Consider the following 23,150-nt stretch of genomic DNA (forward strand, 5'->3'; position numbering starts at 1 on the left):
TCAAACCGCGCTTCAATTGCTGGTTGCTACTTAATGTAGTGTCGTGCTATGCAAAAGCTTCATACAGCTTCCCGAGCAAGCAACGACCTGACAATAAGTAAGCTCAAATTGTTTTGCTATTAAACGGTTTAAATCGGAAGCATTTTTTTGTGTGACTTTAAAAATTGCGGACTCGAAACCAACTTGACCAACGGTGCGCGCTGGCGACGTCCATACAAAATGTCCTTAATCAAGAAGAAAGTGTCATGCGATGGCTTAGACCAAAGTCCAGTCAGAAACTTTGAAAGAAAAACTACCTGAAACTTCGACTAATGGCGTATAAAACAGATCAGTTTAACTTGTTTTACGAATCAGTATTGCCAGAAAAGGAAACTAAGACCGGATGGTACATGCAAAGTCAAGGCAGGCGTAGTAGAAAGTAAATTTGAAAGCAGCTAGATGTTTGCGACCTGTGCTAGCCTACCCTGTTGTCTTTGTACTGCATTATCGGAATGCCTAAATTTAAGGCATTCGATCTCGGCATTTATTTAACTTAACTTATCATATGTTTTGTTAGCTTGTAGGTTGTAGCTAATACAATAAATGGGCCACTGTTTTTTAAACTTGGGTATAACATAGGCTAAGCAAAGTGGTAAATGGTGGCACCCAAAATTTATTTTTACAGTCCGGTAGACGTGTAATGCAATGTTTTCTTACTCAGAAATTTAGGTTTGTTTTCATTTGCTTGTGTTAAAAATACGTGTATAGAAATACATTAGGCAGTTTTCATATGTGCTTGCTGACTAATTAAGTTAATTTACTCAACATCACTAAGATTTACCATACGAAATTTGGGCTCGTCTCATCGGGAAGACCGGGGAGACTTCGGACGCGGGTAAAGAATGCGCCGGGCATATGACGTCACATTAGAGTATTGTGATGTCATTTTATTAAACCATCATGCCTCCATAACAAAACAGCCAGTGGTGGGATTCAGCCGGTTAGCACCGGTTCTACAGAACCGTCTCACGAAATTTTGTGAGATCAGCAAACCGTCACTAGTTACAGCAGCGGTTCTCAAACTGGGGTCCGCGGTCCCTTTGGGGTCCGTCAAGCGATTTCAGAGGGACCGCAAGGAGCTTGTAGTATTTCTACCATCTTATGAAATATCAGATCTTGCGAGTGTAGGCCTATAAGTAAAAATTAGTCACACAAATGAGTGACCTTACGAAACTAAATTACAATTCAGTCTGCGTTAGGGTTTCTTTCCCGGGATTCTGGGACCCCGGGAATCTCGGACAATTTTAGCAAAAAATTCTATCCCGGGACAAAAAATGATTGCTTTTTAAGTCGAACTCTTTAACCAGAGGTGCGACACCCACATGGTTTCCGACTTTCCGTGAACTAAAAGCAAAGAGTCGAACCGCTTGTCATATGGGTTCAGGTTCGGTTCGGTTTCACTTGGTTTAGTTTTAAAGGGTTCGGGTTCGGTTCAGGCTTTTAAAAATGTATATTTTCGGGTTTTGTTCCGGTTTGGGCAAATTATCTGGTCCGAACCGGTTTGCGGTTTTTAAACCGGTTCAAATTTTTATTCGATTTTAATTTAATTCTTTCCATCATCTATCTGGCCTTATCAAACTCCAAAAGAATTTTGCCCATGCACTGATATTTTTGACAAGCTATATAAGTGTTATCTCGTGTATTCTTTAGTGCGCTGTTTTGAAAAAAATCGCAAAATATAAAACAGACTGCATTTTTTACTGGTTCGGTTCCGGTTCGGGTCCAACGCCAAACAAAATATGGGGTTCAACTCCGGTTCGGGTTTTTAGAAAGTCGTAATTAGCGGTTCGGGTTCGGTTCGGGTTTAATGAAATTAACTGCTCAAACCGGTTCGCGGTTCACGGGTTCAGTTCCGGTTCGACTCCCTGACTAAAAGGGTTCCCCGAGGTTTCTTGCAACAATTCAAACTGGAATGATAAATAGTTCTATTATTGCGAAAAGTACAACAGTGTTAGAACCCACGTTATAGCTCTCCAGTTTGTCAAATTCGCGTTATAGCTCTCCAGTTGGTGAAAATTGTCAATTTGTAAAATGCCAAGACGGCTGAGTGGTTATAGCGCCAACGACTTGTGTCACAAGGTTGTGAGTTCTAATCCTATCTCTGTAGCTTTTCGTCAAATCGAAAACTGATTTTAATTTAAAAAAAGATTTAACAAAAAAAGATTCAATTAACTTGGAATATAACAGGCAGCTCGAGGATCGTATAATAGTGCATTGCTAGCCGTAATTCGCATAAAATTGTGCATTGAAGACCCCGTTTTGCATAGATTGTTGTTAAAATGTGTCTCACTTGTATTTGTATTTACTTTGCATCTTGTATTTTCAGCCTCGGGAATGAGCGACGAACCAACAATAAGTAAGCTCAAAATGTTTCGTCATTGAACAGCTAAAAACGAAAACTTTTTGTTTAATTGTTTTCTCTATGCTTAATAGAAATGTGTAACTATGCGTCAGGCAGGTCGTTATGAATTGTCCTAACCTTATTAAATAAACTTACAGATGAATGGACAGCAAAAAGCGGAAACGATACATGCTTTATGGCTACAATGGGTATTCAATTCCGAGCTACATACAACACCACCGCAAATGCATCCAGTGTAGGCAGCGTAAGTGTGTGTTAGGAATTCATGCAATTTTCTGTGACATACAGGGAGTCGAACGGCTTGTCATATGGGTTCAGGTTCGGTTCGGGCTCACTTGGTTTTGTTTTTAAGGGTTCGGGTTCGGGTTCGGTTCAGGTTTTTAAAAATGTGTATTTTCGGGTTCGGGTTTTGTTCCGGTTTGGGCAAATGATCCGGTCCGAACCGGTTTGCGGTTTTTAAACAGGTTCAAATTTTTATTCGTTTTAATTTAATTCTACCCATCATCTGCGTGGCTTTATCAAACTCCAAAAGAATTTTGGCCGTACAATGTTATTTTTGACACCCCCTATAACTGTTATCTCGCGTATTCTTTAGTGCGCTGTTTTGAAAAAATATATATAAGTTATTTATATAAAACAGACTGCATTTTTTACTGATTCAGTTCCGGTTCGGGTCCAACGCCAAACAAAATACGAGGTTCAACTCCGGTTCGGATTTTTAGAAAATCGTAATTAGCAGTTCCGGTTCGGTTCGGGTTTAATGAAATTAACCGCTCAAATCGGTTCACGGGTTCAGTTCCGGTTCGACTCTGACATAGCCTAATTGACAGTGGTGGCATTCAGTCGGTTCGCACCGGTCCTATAAAACCACCTCACGAAATTTTATGAGATCAGCGAACCGGTTAGCATTACTGGTTACTGTCAATGTACTTTTTGTAACACAATTGGCTAAAAAATATAACTTTTGTAATAGAACCGACTGACAAAAAAGTTAAATTCCACCGCTGCTAAATAAGTGACAAATATTACACTGCATTATTAATTTAGTTCAAGTAATAGGCATCGTCGCGTTACTCACAGTTAACTAGGCGCAAGAAACAAAGACAAAATTTGATTAATGCGTTATAATAGGATATACATACCTTGACACACCATCTATTACAGGGGCGTGCAACATACGGCCCGCGGGCCAGTGTCCGGCCCGCGACACCTATTTTCGTGGCCCGCGCAGACTTCAAAGTACTCTATAATTATGAATACTTTTTACTGCTAGAGCATGGAATGTTGCTATTTGTACACCATCACTGGTATTTTTGACTTTATAAAACGTCACACCGTGATGAGGTTTTATCCACTGTGACGACATATTCCCATTGATGCATCATAGTGTGCATTATGACAGAACTGCCTTTCTAGCAATGATTTATTAACATGATTTATAGGTGCAGTAAATATATTGACATTTATTCTACGAAAAGGTTAGCAGATATCTCCCATTGATCAAACAGTAACTTGATTGTGTGCGCTCTGCTATTAAATAAGCTGTTTAAAAAGATATGTGTTGCTTTATTGTCTGGCCCCCAGCATCATTAAAACTGTAAGTTGTGGCCCACTGCGATAAACAGTTGCACGCCCCTGATCTATTACATACACAGGCAATGTTCGACTTCGAAAAGAACGCTACTGTGACGTCAGCATCATGCAAGAATGTCTCCAGTTTTGTTGTCACTTGGTCACAACCTAAACGCAACGTTAACCTCATGGTTACATTCACAAAAGATGATACCGATTTTAAAATGACTGATGTCACTCTAATCTTCGTTGTTGATGAGACCACCTTTCCCAAATCAACAAGTAAAAGTGTACTTCTAAGTTTTTTTCCTGAAACATTCAGAAGTATAAGCACGATAGGCCTTAAACATTTGAGTTATTATGTCGTTTCTTGGATATTTGAATCAAAGTGTAATGTTGTACCTTTCAGTCAATGGATCTGACGTGTCAGCTACAGCAAGCAAACTGTCGTTGCTACAAACGCCTGTTGGTAGCTCGTACAGCTGCTCAATGGAATCGCAGATTGCGCTAACATCGAACACCACCGATATGACCATGGTTTATCTTCGTTTGGTCAATGTCAGTAAACTTCAATCGTTTATGATGAAAGCTAAATCAGCTGAAGGTATTTTTCCCCACATGTCTGCTTTTAGTTGCATGTATATTATACATTCTAGTTTTGTACATATAAATCAATAACTACATGTGTCCACTGTTACAAAATAATACGGCTACTTTTTCGGTAAAAAGACGTGTGAGGTATCCACACATGTGCCTCTTGATGATTTGCTTACGTAACTGTTACGGTTTTGCTGTTGTACAAACGTGTGGAATGTAACGATTGGCTATTTTTGCTCAACAAGCCATTTATTTTAATTTATATTGGTGTACCCACTGTAACAAGTCAAAACCCGTATTAAGTTGTCTAGCCGACATTCGTCCTTCCACATTGGTTTAATTACCAATCGCTATGCTAAGCCAAAATCGACAAAGACTTTTATAATGTTTTTCCACCAAAAACTTAGGTATATGTTTTTTCGAGCAGAAAAGAAATGCTGGCGGGATCAACCTGCTGTGAAAGCAGATCAAGGGAAGTGGACGATCACTGATAAAGACAAGAAAACGTGTCTTCGAGTTGACTCGACCATCACATTGCACTTGAAATACCTCGACGTGTCACAAAATGTAATAAGGCAGATACATGTTTATTTATACAATAATGTAAAGGAAATAAATATAACTTAATTGGCTGTTGTTTGGTAACAAACACCCTAATAACACAGGGTAGATAAAAGTCTATGGCTGATCACCAGAAACACAATTGGCAAAAAATTAAGGCACTTTCCAATAAATTCAGTTATTTGCAAGGTCAGTTACCGAAAGCCTTCTATATCGGCGACCAAACCAAAAAAATAACAACTTAATTTTGGGTCGTATCCTGGTTTAAAAGTGTTTTATGGCTGTTAGGAGAAGGAAATAGCTTTATAAAAACCTTTAACTAACTAATGTGCTGACCACAGATGATCGAGACAAGTATACCCATAAAAGGAACAACCAGTAACGGAACCGGTACATGTGGAGACAAAACAGCAACTCTTATTGTGGACGTTGACAACGCGAAGATGGTCATGCTATCGATGACATTTAAGCAGACAAATAAGGACTATAGTCTTGACTCTGTAATGTTGAGTTACGATAACAGTGCAAAATACTTCCAAAATCACGAAAGTAAGTTTTTATTCATTTTCTTTCTTTCAGTAATTACCCGTTAGCTGTTTACGGTTGAGGTATTTTTACCAAAATGTGAACCCGCACACCTAAACTTTAATTGCGACAAGCAGGAGAACAAGCTGGTCCGCTATGGCCGATAGGGCTACTAAATAAGAACTCACGGCAGGCAAAGGTGGCTAAGTACCGGTAGATGGAGTAAAGAGCACTGAACATTTAAATTAACAGTAAGACCAAATCTAAGATGGGATTGAAAACTACATTTAAACTTAGAAACTAAGTTAGTAAGATGACTTTATTATTGTTAAGAGTAAAAAAATCCTACCTTAACCCTCATAGTCCTAAGCGTCAGCATTTTAACAAAATTTGCTTAAAATATTTAGAATGCTCTTTGCGCTACCTATAACTTATTAGTGCTTATAGTAAACGTTTTTCTTGTAATTAAGTTCCGAAGTTAGTAATATTCTTCACTACGACATATTACTTTTAATTTCCTTTGTTTTTTGTTTTTGTGTTTCGCAAATATCTTGTTAGAAAGTAGATGATTTTTAAAGCATCAGCTAATTTCTATGTTTGTCATTTTATTTTAATTGCCTATAAGTTGTATTAGTGCATGTACAAAAGTTAAAGACATTCGAAACTAGTGGGTAAAAACCGAACTCTTTAATTATATCCTCCAGATTATGGCGACATGTCGAATGTTACCGGCACCAAAATGAATGCGTACGTGACTGCCTTGGGAAACTCATATAAATGCGATTTGGACCAGAGTCTGAGTGTAGTCAACACGACTGCAAGTATGTTGGAGCTAACGTTCGGTGCCACACAATGGGAGGCTTTCAATAAATCGGGTGATGGCACATTCAGTGGCGGTAAGTTTTGATCAAAAACTAGCATGATCAGAAGAGTGTGTAGTTTATTGACAAAGTGTAATGTATTTAAAGAGGCAAAAGATTTAAATATAACCGTTAAAAAAACTGCAGGGGTGGGATTCAGCCGGTTCGCACCGGTTCCGTAGAACCGTCTCACGAATTTTTATGAGATCAGCGAACCGATTAGAATTACTGCTTACTGTCAATGGACTTTTTGTAACAGAACCGACTAAAATTATGACTTTTGTGATAGAACCGGCTGACAAAAAATTGACCCCACCACTGAAAACCTATCCCATTTAAGTAAGTGTTTTAACCTGAGCGTCAAATTTCAAATTCTCTGGTTTCAGCTTATTACTGCGCTGCAGAGCAAACGACAGCTGCCCCGATCCACACACGTAAGTCATACTCAGTGTATGTTACATGGTGTAAAAAATGCTTGTGCTCTACCTTTGTTTCTTTTTAGCTACAACTAATCCACCATATGTGCCAGCAACCGACCCAACAGTGGGTAAGTCAATTATAATCCAATTATGACACCATCGACGGTGACGTCATAGTTTAGGTCAGGTGTCGGCAACCTTTTTTCTACTGCGAACCGGTTTTGAAACTGAATTTTTTTTCATTAATTTAACATCATTTCTTCAAAATGTTTGAACAATAAACATTATTGGTTTTCACCAATATTTTATCCACATATCTATTTGAAGAAGTAACATATTTTCTTAGATTTGAATATACCATTTGTTCGGTTATGTTTATCATTTGCATATCCTTCTGTCTATTTTCTTTCCATTTATTAAAAATCTTGTTTAATTAAAAACCAGATTTTCTTAAAATTTTGTGTAACTTGATTTTTCTTTGTAGAAAATATCACCATTAAGGATACTGCCAACAAAAATGTGACATGTTTCATGGGCCAAATCGGTTTGCAAATGCGTCTGAAGTACATGACGACGAAAAACGACACCATGGTAAGATTAATGGCCTCAGTAACTCAAGAAGCAACAACTTCAATGATCATTTTTTAATGACTGGTGTTTGAAAGGATAGAAATAAAACAGTCGTTAAACACTCGAAAATTTTACGAACCGCAATTCATTCTAAATAGCTTTAACACTGAAAAAGTTTAATTAACGTCGTAATCAAAACTAAATATAAAAAATGTACCAGTAAATGCGAGTGCTGTATACGTACTATTATAAATATCGACCTCTACTGCTGCTTACGGTTGTTTTACATTTTTAAGTAGCCTTATGTGCTTGTTAAAACAAATAAATGTTGTTTCCAGGCGGATATCTCATTCAACTTCCAGAAAGCCGACACAACCATAACCGCCACGTGCAATGCCACCATGTCCATGGTAACTTTTAAGGCACCAAACACCAACCGATCTGTTACATTAAACTTCAAAGTTGATAATAAGACGAAGCAAGCCTATCTGTTCTCTGTAGCCGCCAGCTATCAAATTACTTCCAAATATCCTGATGCAAAAAGCCCTTGTAAGCTTAAAATATATTTTTTATTTGGAGAAAAGCTCGATGTAGATTGTAGAATATATATATTTTAGGTCAAATTAATGTTTATAGCACTTTCCTGGGAATAATGGGAGCGTGCATTTAAGCAATAATACAAATTTATTCACATCAGTAATTGTGTGTTCTTTTTAGCCGCATTTGAATGTGTGTGTACATAGTGATCACATTCAAAGGTGCCTCTAAACTATTTACCGAATAAAATTGTTTTGATAAACTCTCGAAGTTTCTTGCGCTAATATACTGAATCGAATTAGACCACAATATATTTTGAAATGACTCTTTCACGAGTAAACATGCAATTAAAATCACCAGGATGAAATGTTATTAGCAATAACTTACTACGGATCGGAAAAATATTCTGGGTGGTAGCTAAAATAAATTTGCCTAAAAACCACATTTTTGTCATATCGTTACATGGTTTGCTAACTTTAAAAAAAAATATTACATCATTGATGCTAGGGGACATGCTTTACATAATTTCCTTTCTGTTTTTAGCTGATACCCCTGTCACAAATTTGAAGGATAGTTTAATGTTGCTAAACAGCAAAACCAACGAATCTTACTCTTGTAATTCTCATGAAACTGATATACTTGTAAATTCCACCGGAATGGTTATAGTCCGAATTACTGGTGTAAAGACCCAAGCATTTGGAATCAAATCTGGAAAGTTTTCTGGAAGTAAGTTACTGTTTTCTACAAACTATTCCAAAATAAGCAAACGTTTTTTAGGTATTTTGTTGTTTTGGTGCGGCATGATTTTATCAATTCTTGATTGAGTACCCGCTGTAGCAAATTCAGTTTATATATTTGGTACAAGTTTTCGCTAAATAGTTTTTGATTCATTACATACAAAAGAAATCAAGGGATGTAATATCATTTAATACTCAATACTTTTATCATTTTTGTAATGAATTTTATTGCCTATAAAAAATATGTCACAATATATGGCTTACCTTTGCTTTTGACATGCTTTTATTTTATGTTTAATAATATTTGCACCGTTACTTTTTATCTGTTAATAAATGCATTTTCCAACAAATCTGCAGTCTCAAAGTGTTATTACGACAAACCGGTTCCTATGGCAAAGACTGGAAACTGGAGTATTAACGATGTGAAAAAGCATGAATGTGCCCGCTACATGTTTTCCCTCTATGCTAACGTCACTTATCGTACCCTCACCAACACAGTGAGTTAATGACTTAAATAAGTTTTTGTTCTACTTTCGTTAAGCAGAACAAAAAATGATTCAAAAATCTTTTGAAACGAGAAACTGATTTGTGACTTTTAGAAGTGTTTGAGATTAATGGCATCATTATTCAGTGGTTTCCTTATGGAACAATGTAACACCAAAATTATATGATTTCAGGAGGCCCATGCACTCATACCTCTAGCCAATGACACTAAATACGGTGGCATTTGTGGCAAAGAGATTTCCGTTTTGGTGGTTACAATGAATGGAATGAACATCACTTTCTCCTTTAACAAAACCGACTCCACGAGCAAGGCAACTTATTACATGTTTGCTGTGTCCTACCGATACGACCCGTCAATGTCTATGTATTTCCCAAACCACGAATACGTAGGTATGTCGATTTATCCGAAAAATCCAGCAGACGGTGAAATGCGTCAATCTGTTCGTAATCTGTGAGGCCTGAAGATTATGTAGGTTAATCGGTAAAAGAGTGGCTCCTGCTCTACATTCGAAATTGAGCTGCTTTCATTGTACTGTATTGTTTAAATCAACCGGGTATATGTACCTACGTATAACGGGTTATTTTTGTTCTACCAGTAGTTACTAAACCGTTTTTGGTGGATCCTTACCATAAAATGTTTCAAAAAACTTTACGATTCCTAACAAGGAAACAAACCACACGGAAATTTAACTGACCTGTGGTATTTCGTCTTATTAGACCAGATATATTTGAACAATATTGTTCCGTCTTTTATTCCATGTTTAAATTTCTGTTGTTGCCATGATTAAACTTTCAAGAATTGACAGGGAACCTGAGCCGCAGATCCAAATTAAAATCTCCCAAAATTAAATATTTCAAACTACCATACAACTCATAGCAGCAGACTGGTTACTAAAATAATGTACTTTGACCTTTATCCGCCTACGGAAAAATTTAACTTTTTTTACAGAAAAAATGCCTGTACTTCTGACCAACACCACCCTGAAGCTGTTCGATACCAAGACTGGTCATTCGTACAAGTGTACAGCAAACACCACGGCTCATCTCAACTACACTATGCTTACTTTCGCCAATGTTCACGTTCAGCCCTTTGGAGTGGAAGAATCAGGTGGATTTGCTGCAGGTAAAATTATTAAGACTATTTGTTTGATTTCACATATATATGATTTGGTGGAAATTCAGCTTTATTGGCTGATTTCTAAGTTGTTTCAAACCTAAGCGTAATGCAAAATACAGATGAATCCGGTTAATCGGGATAAATGACTTGTCAAACAAGCGGCGATTTTATCCATATGTGCGAGTGAACAGAAACAACATTGTCATTCATATTGCTATTTGAATATTTCAAACTAACATATTTCAACATTGTAAGACCCAAGCCGTTGCAGAAAGAAAGCGTTTTGTAAATGTTACCAACATATCACAAAGGTTTTGACTAAAACTTTGTTTATCACCACACGTTGTCAGCAAAAATATTCCATCGGCAAAACGAGTTTCAAAGGTTCAGCATAACCCTGTAGCATTAAAAATGTGCTCGATACATTCAAAGCATATGGACTAGACCAGTGGTTCCCAACCTTTCGTGGACGAATTATATATCTGAATTTACACGAATTATATATCTAACTGGCATCTTCAGTTGCTTATTCAAATAGAATCAAATTGAGTTAATTTTCCACTACGCACAGCCGAAGAATGTGAGACGGAAAAGGATAAACTCTCTACGGGCGAAATAGCGGTTGTGACTGTGTGTATTGTCTTGTTTTTTGTCATCCTCGCCGCGCTCTTAATCTACATTTGTAAAAAATGCCGAAAGAAGGACGGATACGGTGCTCTTCTAAGATAATGTAAAAATCTGCCATGTTTTATTGACGGCTGTAAAATATGTAATTTATCTCACTATTCGTGAACTTTCCTGCAATAGACTTTTAATTCAATCCAAACTACTTTTAAGTGCAAATCTATTATGCTTTATTTTTGTCGCGTAATGGCGCTAGAGGGCCACCCACCCACTATTATAACTATGGATCGCAAAAAAATGACCATGGTTTGGCATTTAACTGATCTCCGTTCTTCATTGGGCATTTCATGCAACAACGTCGTTTGCTTATGCCAGAGGTATGCTTGTAAATACTGTTTAATTCGCCAAAGGTTGAGGTGCAAGCTTACAGCGGGGTCTTTTTAGAAAAATAAATTTGCACGAAAGTCGTCAATGACGTCAGTTACCTACCCAACCAATGACGTTACCACCTTCACTTCACTAAGTCACATTTTGTATAATTTCTTGTGGCATAGGTCAACTACAGTGAGGCCATGTTTGTATATAACGCAAACAATTGTTTGAGCAGAGCAAAATTGTGAGAGTGATAACAGCTGGGGCGCCGGCAAAATTGCTGTCGTTGCTGTGATTGGGGTCGCCGCTCTTGCTCTGGTGGCTGGGCTGGCCTTCTATGGAGTGCGGAAATACAAGGCGCGGCGCAACGAGTACCAACAAATGTAGATGCCGCGAACATTTGTGATAATTCTAAGGCTGCAACTTATGTGTTTTGCAATTGTTTTGTAAATTTTGTGTGCACATTTGCTCGTTCGACTATCAAACGAGATAAGTTTGGAGCAGCCTAATTTTTCCCTCACCTCAATGGCCATTTTTGACCATGCACACTTAGAATGATTAAGTGCAAAATAAGTATTAAAGTAACAGTTTACGAAACGTTATTGGGCCACATTTTCGGGTTGAATGCTTTGCCTCCAAACAACTACATTATTTTATACTTAAATGATTTTGTACTAACGTACGTAAATGGGTAAATGAGCAAATAACACGTGTAGTAGCTGCGTAATTTACTGTCCTGAATATGTACCAATTGCTAACGTTTAGATATAGTTGTTCAGCCAAAAATATTTTGCGATCCAATGTACTATTTCTATGATTTCTGGACAGCTTTAGCATTTTTACCGGAATATTTTTGACAGTGTTGTTAAGAACTGTAGAATTTGGTTTGGCTTGCACTAAAAAGAGGAATGTTTAACCCTTGAATAAGAATGTATGTGTCTATAAATGTAACAAAAGATTAACCAAATTGTTTTGTTTATATTTTATTTTCACCTAAAATCTATCCCACTTTCATTCCTCTCACATAATTTTATTGCAAACCAAACCGAATCAAACCTATATCTCTTCTGCCTCTGCGACCTTTCCTCTTTTGACCTTATAACCCCATTTTCCACTCGTATTTGACCCCCAAACCCCAATCAAATAGCTGAAGACTGTGCCAACGACGACTTGAGCCCCATCATTCCCATCATAGTTGGATCAGTGCTTGGCGTTCTGGTGATTATTGTGGTCATTGCATATATGGTTGGCAGATCAAGATCCAATAAGGCCCAATACGACACCATTTAAATTTCATGCACATTAAAACTTGCCACATTAAAGCTAATACAACAGAATAAATAACTGCTGTCCTAAAAAATACACTCTTGCGCCTATGACCATGTATGATTAAAACATTATTTGAGGCTATCTTTCTGGTGCTGGTTAAATGCAAACAACAAATTGACTATAAAGGATAGCCGGTTGACTTAAAGGATTTTAGCCATTGACATTTTGTGTACATATTATTTCGATTTTTGGCATGTTCTCCACTCTTCGATTGTAGACACCAAAAGTGCAATAAAAATATATAAATCGTGTTGCGAGAATATTTTAATTTAATTTCTCCGTATCGTTTATTTTCACTTACATTACAAAGTGCAATGGTGTTACGGCCGTTTCAACATTTTCCAATCGCACCTATTTTTTGACTTGTAGTTTGTGGGCTGATTAGTTTGTGTGCATGTAACCTATGTGTCAAATGCTTGTTTTCGCTCTTTGCGTAATTGCAAATACATACAATAAAATGTAAAAAAAAACATTAGTACTTTTATTTAAAACTTTGCTTCTAGATTTAATGAAAGTTGTTTGAAATTTCAACGCCAACGTGTTTAGGATGTATTTTCTTATAACTTACTTGTCAAATGGTGGCGTCGGGAAGTTATTTGTATAGTTTCATATTACCCAAAAATTAGTTTTGCATTTTACAGCAACTAAACAAAATATAATTTTATTGCTTTTTGAGAAGCCCGTTTAGGCCCGAAAGTTTGATTGACAGACCTATACTTAAAGCCTCAGGAAAAACCAAGACAACAAACACAATAGCCAATTGGCATCGAACAACGCGTTTTTTGGCCGTTTGACATTAGGTCAGGTCTAGCAACTGGCTATTTAGCTAATTAAAAGTAATTTTAATAAATACTAACACAAAGTATAAAGTCCGGATCGAATCAAGCTTTTTTTGTAAAAAACAAAACATAAAATGACCCGGGCCCGAACCCGAACCCGGTCTAAAAATCTCTACCCCATCACTTACAACTCTGGTCTAATGTGTCAAAATACTCTGGATGAAATGAGTTTGTTGTACATAGTTTGCAATATGATGTAACGCGGAAACAATGTTCAACCTAAAAGAATAACGCACTTAAGGATTTGACTTAATTTTTTTTCACTTCACGATTCATCTTCGCTAATCGAAGTTAAACATAATATACACGTATAGGTGGATAAAACTGACAGTATGAATGTTACTAGACGTTAAGGCAGCGGCAACGCCGAATCAGGGGTTCGACGAAGGTCTTTTTAAAGTACAATACAAATACTCGTTTTTAAACTTTAGGGTCTATAGTCGCTACAAATGGCAATTTGCATTTGCTCAATATCAAAACACTGGAAGGTTAAACTGAGTCAGGGGTGTTTTAAACTACACTAAACAGTTTTTGTGGTACTAAAAAGAGTATTACCAGCCTAATAACCGTATGTGTGTATCTTTTTTTGTACGCCTATTGTGTGCGAACAATGCGAACAAAACAGGTTCCACAAGTATCACAATATAGATTATGACATCATCAACACTTAAGACTGATCTCCTCGCTGTGCATTGTTCGCGTTTGTTCGTAAAAAGAAAAACAACGAAATTTTGTTGGCAGCAAAAACTTCATATTTTTCATGGTTGTGTACAGATGCTAAAAATACAATGCTTATTTTGGTAAAAGCAAAAATTGCCGGATTTAAAGCAGTCATGAAACAAGTTGCTTGTATTATTATGTCAGAATTTAGCCAAATGACAAACAGTAACAGTTCCCACTAAGTTTGAACAAAAACTAATTATGACCCTCAAATAAAATGGGTTAAAAACCGGATGTAACTTTGGGGTTCGACCAAAGGGTGAAGAATATCGTAGGGGTTCGGCCGTTGTAAAAAGGTTAAGAACCACTGCGTTAAGGGGTACGCAGTGGATGTAAATAGGCTACTCTTTGCTTTTTCATAACTGACAGACATTGCTCATCATGGGTTACGCAATGCTACTCCGTTAGCCTATAAACCACAGTTTTGACATTGGTGCGCCGGATGCTTCTATTCGTACTTTTATTAACATTAAAAAATAAATATTAGCTCATTTTTTCAAAAAACAAAAATCAAAAACCTGTTCAGCTTAACATTTCAGAGTTGTAAGTTGGACCTGACTGAGTTTGTATAAAAGGGTTTTGATGCGAGAATGACGGCACATTGGGCGTTTTGTATCGTATTTTCATCAACTTATGGGCCCAATTTGGGCTTTGTTCAAAATAATCTAGTTTGGAATGAAGTTTTGGCTTGTACTAAAGAATTTGGCGCTTAATTCCGGGCCCGCTTACAACCCTGGAGCAAGCTCTAAAATCCAATACGTGATGTAAAATTCCTCAAGATTGCGGAATGTAGAAAACTGTGGAAAGAGGAAACATGAATCAAATCGAAAGACAAAAACATAGTCGCATTTTTTCACGCGCTTCTATTTTCACGCTGTCGGCTTGGAGTCACGGACAGCTTGAACCAAGCAGCAATAACAATTGCTTCGAGAAAGGGCCATCTTACTGTTGTGAGATCGTGCGATAAGCGGTCGGCCTGCAAGATTTGTGCAGATCATTACACCAGATAGGCACTGGCGCTCCGGGCGTTCTAGATCTTGACGAATTTCCCACGACTTAAATTCAATATGGCGTCGTCCCGCACTGGGCGTCACTGCGGTGGCAGATCAATTTATTGAAGGCCAACGCATCAGCTCTACGGCTTGGGTTACGGTTTAATCTGGAATGTGAATATTTCTGTGAGATCTCCCCCTCAAGGCTTAGGATATTGTGGCCCGCATTTGCGTTCCTGTTGTCAACTTTTCGTTGAACGAGAGGCCACCGATAAGTCATCCTGTCTTAAATGGAGGACGGTACGCTTTGTAAGATCGACAAGTAGAAATAAATCTTGTAACTTTGTGCCTTGTAGGTCCTGTGAATGTCGTTCTCAGCAGTATTGAATGTCACCCTTCGACTTACGAATAATATTACGGCAATTGGGGGGTAATTACGCAGCGTGGTGTCACTTTTTTAAGGGCAGTGTTTTTCGTTGCGCCAATGGTTACAGCCCGAACCCATTGCTGCTGAACAGAAATGGGAACAAATTAAAATTGAAAGCAATAGTCGATGTTGTTTATTTTGACATGTGTGCATTTAGTATTTGTGTCTCTTTTTTTAAATTGTACCACTGAAAGACATTACGAGAAAACAAACGAACGCCCACATGATCATAACGCCAAACCCATACCGCGTAATGCTTTTTAACATACCAACGACATTTCGTGTTGCATTTTCAACTAACCAGATGCAAGTGGAACAAAAATTGTTGTTTAAAAAAAGTCAAGGCGTCAAAACATAGAATTTCGTCAAGGGGTACTTTCAATCTATGCAGCACGGTTTATATAAAACTACCCGTCTCATACATATGTGGAAGGCTTCTTCACATGGAAACCCTGTGGATATAACAAGAAATTATATTGCTTTTTAACAGTAACATCAGGTTACCTTAGAAATCTCCGCTAAAATACAGGCAACTAATTGGTTACAAAAAAAACGAAACATTTTTATCGCCATTTTGTTTGTAAGCCGAACGAAGTCATGTGATTTTTATCGTCATGACAATTTTGCACGCCCTAACAAACGTTTTCAACCGAGATTATAGTGACAGCAATTATTATTAGTGTTTACAGCTTCGTTGACTCTGAAATCCTCTTTCAAATACGCCTATACGTGCGTGGGAAACGTTTTTGCTGAATTAAGCAGCTATGTTTGCAGAAAAAATCCGATTAGCGCAATCAACAGGCATATTCACAGCAAACACATGATTCACTGTAGTCAATAAAACATTGACGTGTCGATTTTTGAGCGTGAGAACTCATAATAAATCCCTCTTTAATGCAAAGTCATCACAATACGTAACAACAGGTTACAGCAAAGAATAAGCTTTTTGTCCGGATAATCCTTAATAATCCATAAATCCATAAATGAAGGTATTCTCGTTTTTGTACGGAAAGGTAAAGGCCTAGATAGCAACGGTTCATGCGAATTTTTGACCCTGAAATATATTGTAAAAATCAACATGGGATAAAAGCAACAAAACTCATTGACAAAACACAATACGCTGATAAATCGATTAGGTTTTGTGTAGAAGTTCGTTGATTTTTATCATCCAAATTTTAAGTTCTCATTTTAATACAAGACTTGTAAGGAACAAAATATTAGAAAATGCTTAATAGTATACCGAGCTAATTTTCCCCAAATCCTTAGTTTGTAAAAAAAATCGAAAATTTTACTACACGTTATAAATTGAAAAAACGCAGTAAAGGTTTTAACCTTGAAAGTTATTTTCTTTCAAAAAACTTACCAGGTCGCCTTTTTGCATCTAATGGAGAGTTAACACTCTATTATACTGTTCTTCGGAGAAATGTTTTTGCTGGTGTGTCACGAAATTTCTTAAGCATGAAAACTATCTTATGCAGTTATTTTTTTCTTATCCGTGGTAATGCGGTGGTAATCGGTTTCAGCGAAAATACTGATTTAAATTTTGTTAAAAACAACATGTCCTTTCGGAAGAAAATGTACATCAAACCTAACTGAACTCTGTCTAAATACCATAAGAAAACAAGTTTTAACAAAGCCTTATGAAAGCAATGATGCTTATAGCCTTTATATGTAAAATAATCAGGACACAGAAATAAACTTCGTTATGGGTCTTACCTTGTGCAAAAAATCTTAAAAGTATTTTTTACCGTAGGGTTTGCGGTAAGTGACTTTAAGCGCACTACAAATTTGATCAAATTGATCGCATATAGAACTGTTCGAGAGCAATTTAGCGAATAACTCAGCTTTATCGACTTCGGGTCCAGCGCTTATTGGACAATTACATTTCTTTCAAAAACAAATTCGCCCGTAATGATGGTCACCGACCAAAGTTTCCTGGAAAATACACTAAATTGATGTGTTTCGGCGTCAGATGAGCAGCAGACAAGTCTTCCACTAACATTTCATTTTGCACATGATGTAGCTTATAACGAAAACAAAGCTTAGTATGGTGCAAAACAGCTGTACAGTGGAGTTAATTCGCGCACCTAAAACTTCAATTGCTCCAAAAAGCTACATCTACAAATTTGGAAGAAACCCTACATGGCAATTTTGCAACACTGTGTGTCCTCTACGTGCGTATTTTATCTAGTTTAACCACCACGGTACCTTTTCATCATGTAAAAGAAAATGCCTTGCAACAACTTGGAATTTTGTAATAGTGGGGTTTAGAACGACTTACCTAAAATTGTTCGAAATCGTTATTTTTTTCAACTGCACGCTGTTGCCAATCCATTGTCAAAAGGGAGAATGTTTTGGGACAAATTTAAAATACCGTTTATTGCAATCAAAAGAAAGAAAACAATATAGGCTCTGTAAAGAATTGAACTTGTTTGAAAAAGCAGTAAAGAAGCAGAGGAACATCAGCAAATCAATAAGCAGTACTGTTAGTTGTTTTTTTCAAATAAACTGGTGGTCTCATTTCTGCATAAAACCGACAGCGATTTACAGCATCAATTTACTATCAATTATGTCTAGGAATAACAGGTAATTCTAAACAGAAGCTTTGTTCACAGCATTCGCTAGTGTCAAGTATATCAGTTTTTCAACATAACATCTTTTTATGAAATATGATTGTTTGGATCAAAGAAAGGCAGAAAAAAAGTAAAACGATTTTGACTCGGATTTCGGTATATTGAAGAAAAATTCAATTACAGTGGATAAAATTAAGCGCATCACGAATATATTTTTTACTGGTGATAAAGACAGCAAACGAAATAAATTGTGCATTAGTGTAAAGAATTCTATTCAGATTAAACAGTATGGCAAAACATAAAAAAAGAGCTGACCAATTTATAGATCAGGTGTCTTCGCCTGCTATCCTGGGTTTGGACCAGGGTCTCCACGGGCCCCTTCCCCCAATTGGGTTGCAGCCAACGCGATGTGGCGTTCCCACTGACGAATCAGAACAATCCCCGTCCATTTCACGACTTGCGCTTGACGTTGTGCTTGCCGGTGGGGAATGATGTGATTTCATAGTCTCGGCGAAGCCTGGGTCACAGTCCTCATTTGACTTTCGTTTTTCTGTTTTAGTGAACTCAGTTTTGCTTTGCGTTCTTCGGCGCTTTTTCGGCGGCTCCGCACTTAACCGTATCGTTTCGCTATGTGCGCATGCGTGGTTGGCGGGCGTGTAGACGTTGCTGTTGTTTAAACTTTTTTCGCTGTGTTGTACCATGTTTTTTGTCTCTACATGGGACAAGCAAAAATCTGTTGAGCAATGCTTGTTCGGAGAAGGCCCCTTTTCCATACCTTTCGGTAAAATTTCTCGATGGTTAGGCGATTTTTTAGTTCCAAAAATCGTGTTCTTTCCGAGTTTGTTGCCATCGCGGTCGCCTTTATTCGCTTCTCCTGTTTTGCCTGTTGACATTGGTACTGTTTCCACAAAATGAGGGGTTCCCGATAACGTTGTCAAAAACGCTGTCGTGGTTCCACCCCCGATCTGCGGCACAAGAACAGCGATATTCCCGCTGTCAAGACCCCCGATTGCCGATGTTAGTTGCGTGCCCTCGGCCAGAACTAGGGAGGGGGCATAACGCCGAGGCGGTGTTGAATGAAGTACGGCAATTTGCGGCTCTGAAGTAGGCGTAGATGCTGGTGGGGGCTTAGGTGCGATATTTGCTGCAAAGATACATGTATTTTATAAAGCGACAACAGGCTTTTTGTCACATTCAAATATGCGACCATATGGGTGTCCGCATTTGTTTAAACTGCCAATCAGAGGGACTCAAGTATCTGAAATACCCACCATTGTTAGACGAATTTGAAATTGGCACATTTGGTTCCGGGAATCGAACTCGGATTTGTTGATTGTGACCGTTTTGAAGTATAGGGGAAGGAAATGACGGAACTTCCAAACCGAGACCCGACTCATCGAATAAGTTTGATTGTGACTGAATAAACGAACAAAAAAGTCATATTAAAAATATTTACTTTCTTTAGGTATTTTAACAAAAAAAAACCATTCAAAAAGTGGAAATACTTGGTTTTGTTTAAAATAAAGATCACGGAGTAAAGACGCTACTGTACATTATTCTTCTTGAAAAAACAAGTGAATGAGCAACAGTGTAATTGGTTGTTCTCTATCGTGACGGCAATGTTAAAACAAGAGTAGATATGAACATGCCGTATAGCAGTTTCAGATCAGTTTTATTGCTTGTTCAATAATAAACAGTTGTATATCACTTACTTGAATAGATTGCAAGCAGGATCCCAGATGACTTAATAATCTCGTTCTTACGTCCACAGTTACACCTTCGCACGTGCTTAGAAATTTCATCACCTCGTTTCGACACTCGCTAAATCCAGCTCGATATTTATCAACAATGGTTGGATCGATGCTGAGATTAACTAAAATATATTGAAGTGTTTTTGTTATATTGTGACAATGTGGCTGAATGGAATTTTAGTTTAAATAAACGTAAAACTAAAACCTACCCGACAATCGTTGTCTTTCTACGTTTTTCAAGTATTTTACTGTCATTTCAAGAATGTCAGCTTTCTCCAGTTTTGAATGTCGGGTACTCTGTCAGAGTAAGTATCGAGTTACATTTGCAAATAAATAACAACACTTCATTTTCAACAAAAACTGATCATTCCGATAGGAAGAAGACCACTTTTTAAAGGGAGACGATGTAGTGTTGTCAAGTCATGCTATGACAGTCGTTTACCGTTTAAGCCAATAAGAGAGGTAAAGTTATCAGCACTGGACATCGTGGCGACAAGGGCGGACATTAAAATGACACCCTCTAATAGCTGTCAACTCTCTCAGCTGTCTAGCTATTTTGAATTGAAATGCCTTAGCTATTTTTGCAGCAGAGGCAGGAAACAGTCGAAAATTGCGCACAGTTTCTGATTTCGTTTTCGATGTATGATAAGAACAGGCTGGTTTTAAATTTTATTGTGGAGTTTGAAATCGAATTAGTAAATTGACTTTTTTGTCCCTAACAGCTTGTCAAGTAGTTTCTATCATTTCAAACAAGTTAAAATGAAATTTGGAAATTTTACATTTGCACAAGTTGTCATCTTTCAAGAAGGTAAGTACTGCTCATTAGAAAAAAATGACTCAAAAAGCGATCAGATGAATCCCACGCCTATCGACTACAGTTTACTCAAAAATACTCACATCTTTCTTCAGCGCTTCCAGGAGAATAGACTTGAGTTCATTGAGGCTGCTGTTGATTCTCGCTCTTCGCCTCTTTTCCATGATGGGCTTAGACGACTGCAAATATGCCAAAGTCAAATTAATCAAGGCGTTTTGGGTTCATGCCATTAGCTTCAAGTTTTCTAAGATACTGTTCACTTGATTAATATTTTTCGGGTCTCGTTTGTTGACACAATCGCACTAACCGCTGCGGAAAAGGCAATTTTCTGCAAAATCGATCAATTTTGGAGGATTTGTGTCCAGCAGAAGCAAATTTAATTGACAGGATGATATCACTTGCCGTAAACAAGCAGTATTAACTTTTACTAATCGATATCAAAGGGCAAATTGCTGAGGTCGGATTCTCAGTGCGAGATACGATCTTTATGGGCCGAACTTCCAAAAGTCGACTCGCATGTTTGACAATTCAATTGCGGTAAAGATCGAAGGCCGATTTGTCAGTGACATTTTTACAGAATGCAGGTTTATTTTGAAGTTACTGATAAAATGACATTACAACTGATAGAGATACTTGAATTTCATGAAGAAACTCAATGTAATTGTCCTGTTTTCAATTACTAATAAACGAGGCAGGAAAATATACAGTATCACTTAACCTAACTTACCTAACTTTACAGAGTAACTAACTTTACAAAAATTACAATGGAGAGCATTGTTTTGTTTGTTATTTGATTTAGCCTCTTTGCACATTTTTGGGATGCGTTTAATATGCATAAATTTGCTAATGACGTACCAAAAATGACGTTATTTGAGAGATTTATTTGGCTTTAACTTCGACGGTATTAAAACATTTGGAAAAGGTCGGTTTAAAATAACAAATTAATTTGAAATTGGTTATCTAATGGCATTGTTTGTTGGAGATGAAAAATGTTACTGTCTTAATAAAATCAGTTTGTCTTAGCAAATATACACTTCCGTCCTTCAACACACAAAAACATAACAAAGCCAGAATAAAATGAAGAACAAAACGGTTTTTACCTTTCGTCTTTCGGCGTAACTGCTGCCCACCGAGCTGTCTGCGTCACCAGTTTGAGCTTCATCACTTGATGACATACTGTCTGGCTGCATGATATATATGTTGCTTGTGTTTACTTCAAGACAATTACAAAAGTTTTTTCATAACGGTACCCTAGGTGTCTGCAAAAACCACAGATGTATGAAAATCAAATGTACGTAAACCAGTGTAAATTTGTATTCACGAATGAGACATTACTTGTCGCAAGTTTTTTAGGTATTTGATCGAAAGTGTGTGTCATGTGGCGTATTTGTCTTGGGAAATTGGCATATGTTTTGTTCTGAAAGTGCCTGAGTAAATATCCGACACTACGCCGAGGACTAAAATAACCAGACATTTCGTCTGAGCTTCAGTTTATTAAGATACCTTAACGCTACGTAAGTTGTTATGGTAACTTGAAAATGTCAGAACAACGTTATCAATACCGAGGGCTAATGAATGATTTTCTGGGGAATTAAACGCAAACACATACTCCCTGGAAATCAGTGTCTTACTTTCGTCTCCGGTTGGACTTGATTTTCGTAAACGTATGGCCCCACTTAACTTTTTTGTTCCCTTTTTACACAAAATCCGTGCACAAATTAGTTGCATTTACGCCGCCATTTTCGTCCTTTTTCTCGCATCGCCTAAATTGGATAGATTGTTTTGGTGAACAATTGTTAGTAGCCCAAACCTCACTGTTATTTGAAAAAGTTTGCTTTGCATTAAATCAACATGTTGGCGCCAAAATGTAACAGAAAAACTTTTTTTAGAATAGAATAAAAGCAGGTACATATTTTACAATTATATTCATAAAATTTTAAACTCTAGTATTGTCTTCGAAACAGTATTTTTTTATTTAAACCTACGCGTTCTCATAATAACACTCTGCACACCTTTCTCTTAGTTACAGATATCGGCGACTATTATTAACTGACATTTTACAAACACCGGACCTGACATTTAACTACTTTTGTCCTGTAAACCATCTTACTTCAAAGCACGTATTTTTTTCCTGCTTTAAAACACTTTGAATATTTGCAATCAACATACGATGCCATCTACGTAGTCTATGCATAACTGATTCTCGGCAAGGACCAAACTTTCTAACAAAATGACAATCCCAGTGGCACGAACTCGAAAGCATCCGGCCCGTGAGTTCTCGAGTTACGACTCGCGTGGCCCACTCGGCG

General features: G+C 37.3%; 2 protein-coding genes across 4 annotated transcripts; one reads left to right on the plus strand and one right to left on the minus strand.

Moving 5' to 3' along the window:
* Positions 1–3: 3 nt before the first annotated feature.
* Positions 4–13,182, plus strand: LOC145228183 (uncharacterized). Of its 2 annotated transcripts, none has more exons than XM_080093183.1 (16): positions 4–2,395; positions 2,539–2,645; positions 4,057–4,255; positions 4,383–4,577; positions 4,998–5,137; positions 5,473–5,680; positions 6,361–6,552; positions 6,903–6,950; positions 7,019–7,063; positions 7,420–7,526; positions 7,844–8,054; positions 8,586–8,768; positions 9,137–9,276; positions 9,457–9,673; positions 10,233–10,406; positions 12,544–13,182. In XM_080093183.1, the coding sequence occupies exons 1-16, from the start codon at positions 2,374–2,376 to the stop codon at positions 12,684–12,686; spliced, it is 2,331 nt and encodes a 776-aa protein (XP_079949309.1). In that variant the 5' UTR covers positions 4–2,373; the 3' UTR covers positions 12,687–13,182. The 2 variants fall into 2 exon arrangements, with proteins under 2 accessions (XP_079949309.1, XP_079949308.1); XM_080093182.1 differs by having other exon boundaries at positions 11,632–12,611.
* Positions 13,183–18,055: 4,873 nt separating this feature from the next.
* LOC145230095 (uncharacterized) lies at positions 18,056–22,785 on the minus strand. 2 transcript variants are annotated; one of them, XM_080095472.1, is made up of 7 exons: positions 22,473–22,785; positions 21,942–22,025; positions 20,925–21,020; positions 20,237–20,324; positions 19,989–20,149; positions 19,548–19,692; positions 18,056–19,420 (listed from the first exon to the last, which is right to left on the minus strand). In XM_080095472.1, the coding sequence occupies exons 2-7, from the start codon at positions 22,014–22,016 to the stop codon at positions 18,603–18,605; spliced, it is 1,383 nt and encodes a 460-aa protein (XP_079951598.1). In that variant the 5' UTR covers positions 22,017–22,025; positions 22,473–22,785; the 3' UTR covers positions 18,056–18,602. The 2 variants fall into 2 exon arrangements, with proteins under 2 accessions (XP_079951598.1, XP_079951597.1); XM_080095471.1 differs by lacking the exon at positions 22,473–22,785 and having other exon boundaries at positions 21,942–22,466.
* Positions 22,786–23,150: the final 365 nt, after the last annotated feature.

This window comes from Phallusia mammillata, chromosome 5 (assembly GCF_965637545.1).
Source record: "Phallusia mammillata chromosome 5, kaPhaMamm4.hap1.1, whole genome shotgun sequence".
In the NCBI taxonomy this organism is placed as follows: Eukaryota; Metazoa; Chordata; class Ascidiacea; order Phlebobranchia; family Ascidiidae; genus Phallusia; species Phallusia mammillata.

Excerpts from the sequence above, each read along its gene's own strand:
- LOC145230095 (XM_080095471.1), bottom strand. The coding sequence starts at position 22,031 with ATGCAGCCAGACAGTATGTCATCAAGTGATGAAGCTCAAACTGGTGAC. Across the intron at positions 21,021-21,941 it reads GTTACGCCGAAAGACGAAAG|TCGTCTAAGCCCATCATGGA; the intron begins GTAAAAACCGTT and ends GCATATTTGCAG. Across the intron at positions 20,150-20,236 it reads AGAAAGACAACGATTGTCGG|TTAATCTCAGCATCGATCCA; the intron begins GTAGGTTTTAGT and ends AATATATTTTAG.
- LOC145228183 (XM_080093182.1), top strand. The coding sequence starts at position 2,374 with ATGAGCGACGAACCAACAATAA. Across the intron at positions 6,553-6,902 it reads TGATGGCACATTCAGTGGCG|CTTATTACTGCGCTGCAGAG; the intron begins GTAAGTTTTGAT and ends CTCTGGTTTCAG. Across the intron at positions 9,277-9,456 it reads ATCGTACCCTCACCAACACA|GAGGCCCATGCACTCATACC; the intron begins GTGAGTTAATGA and ends ATATGATTTCAG.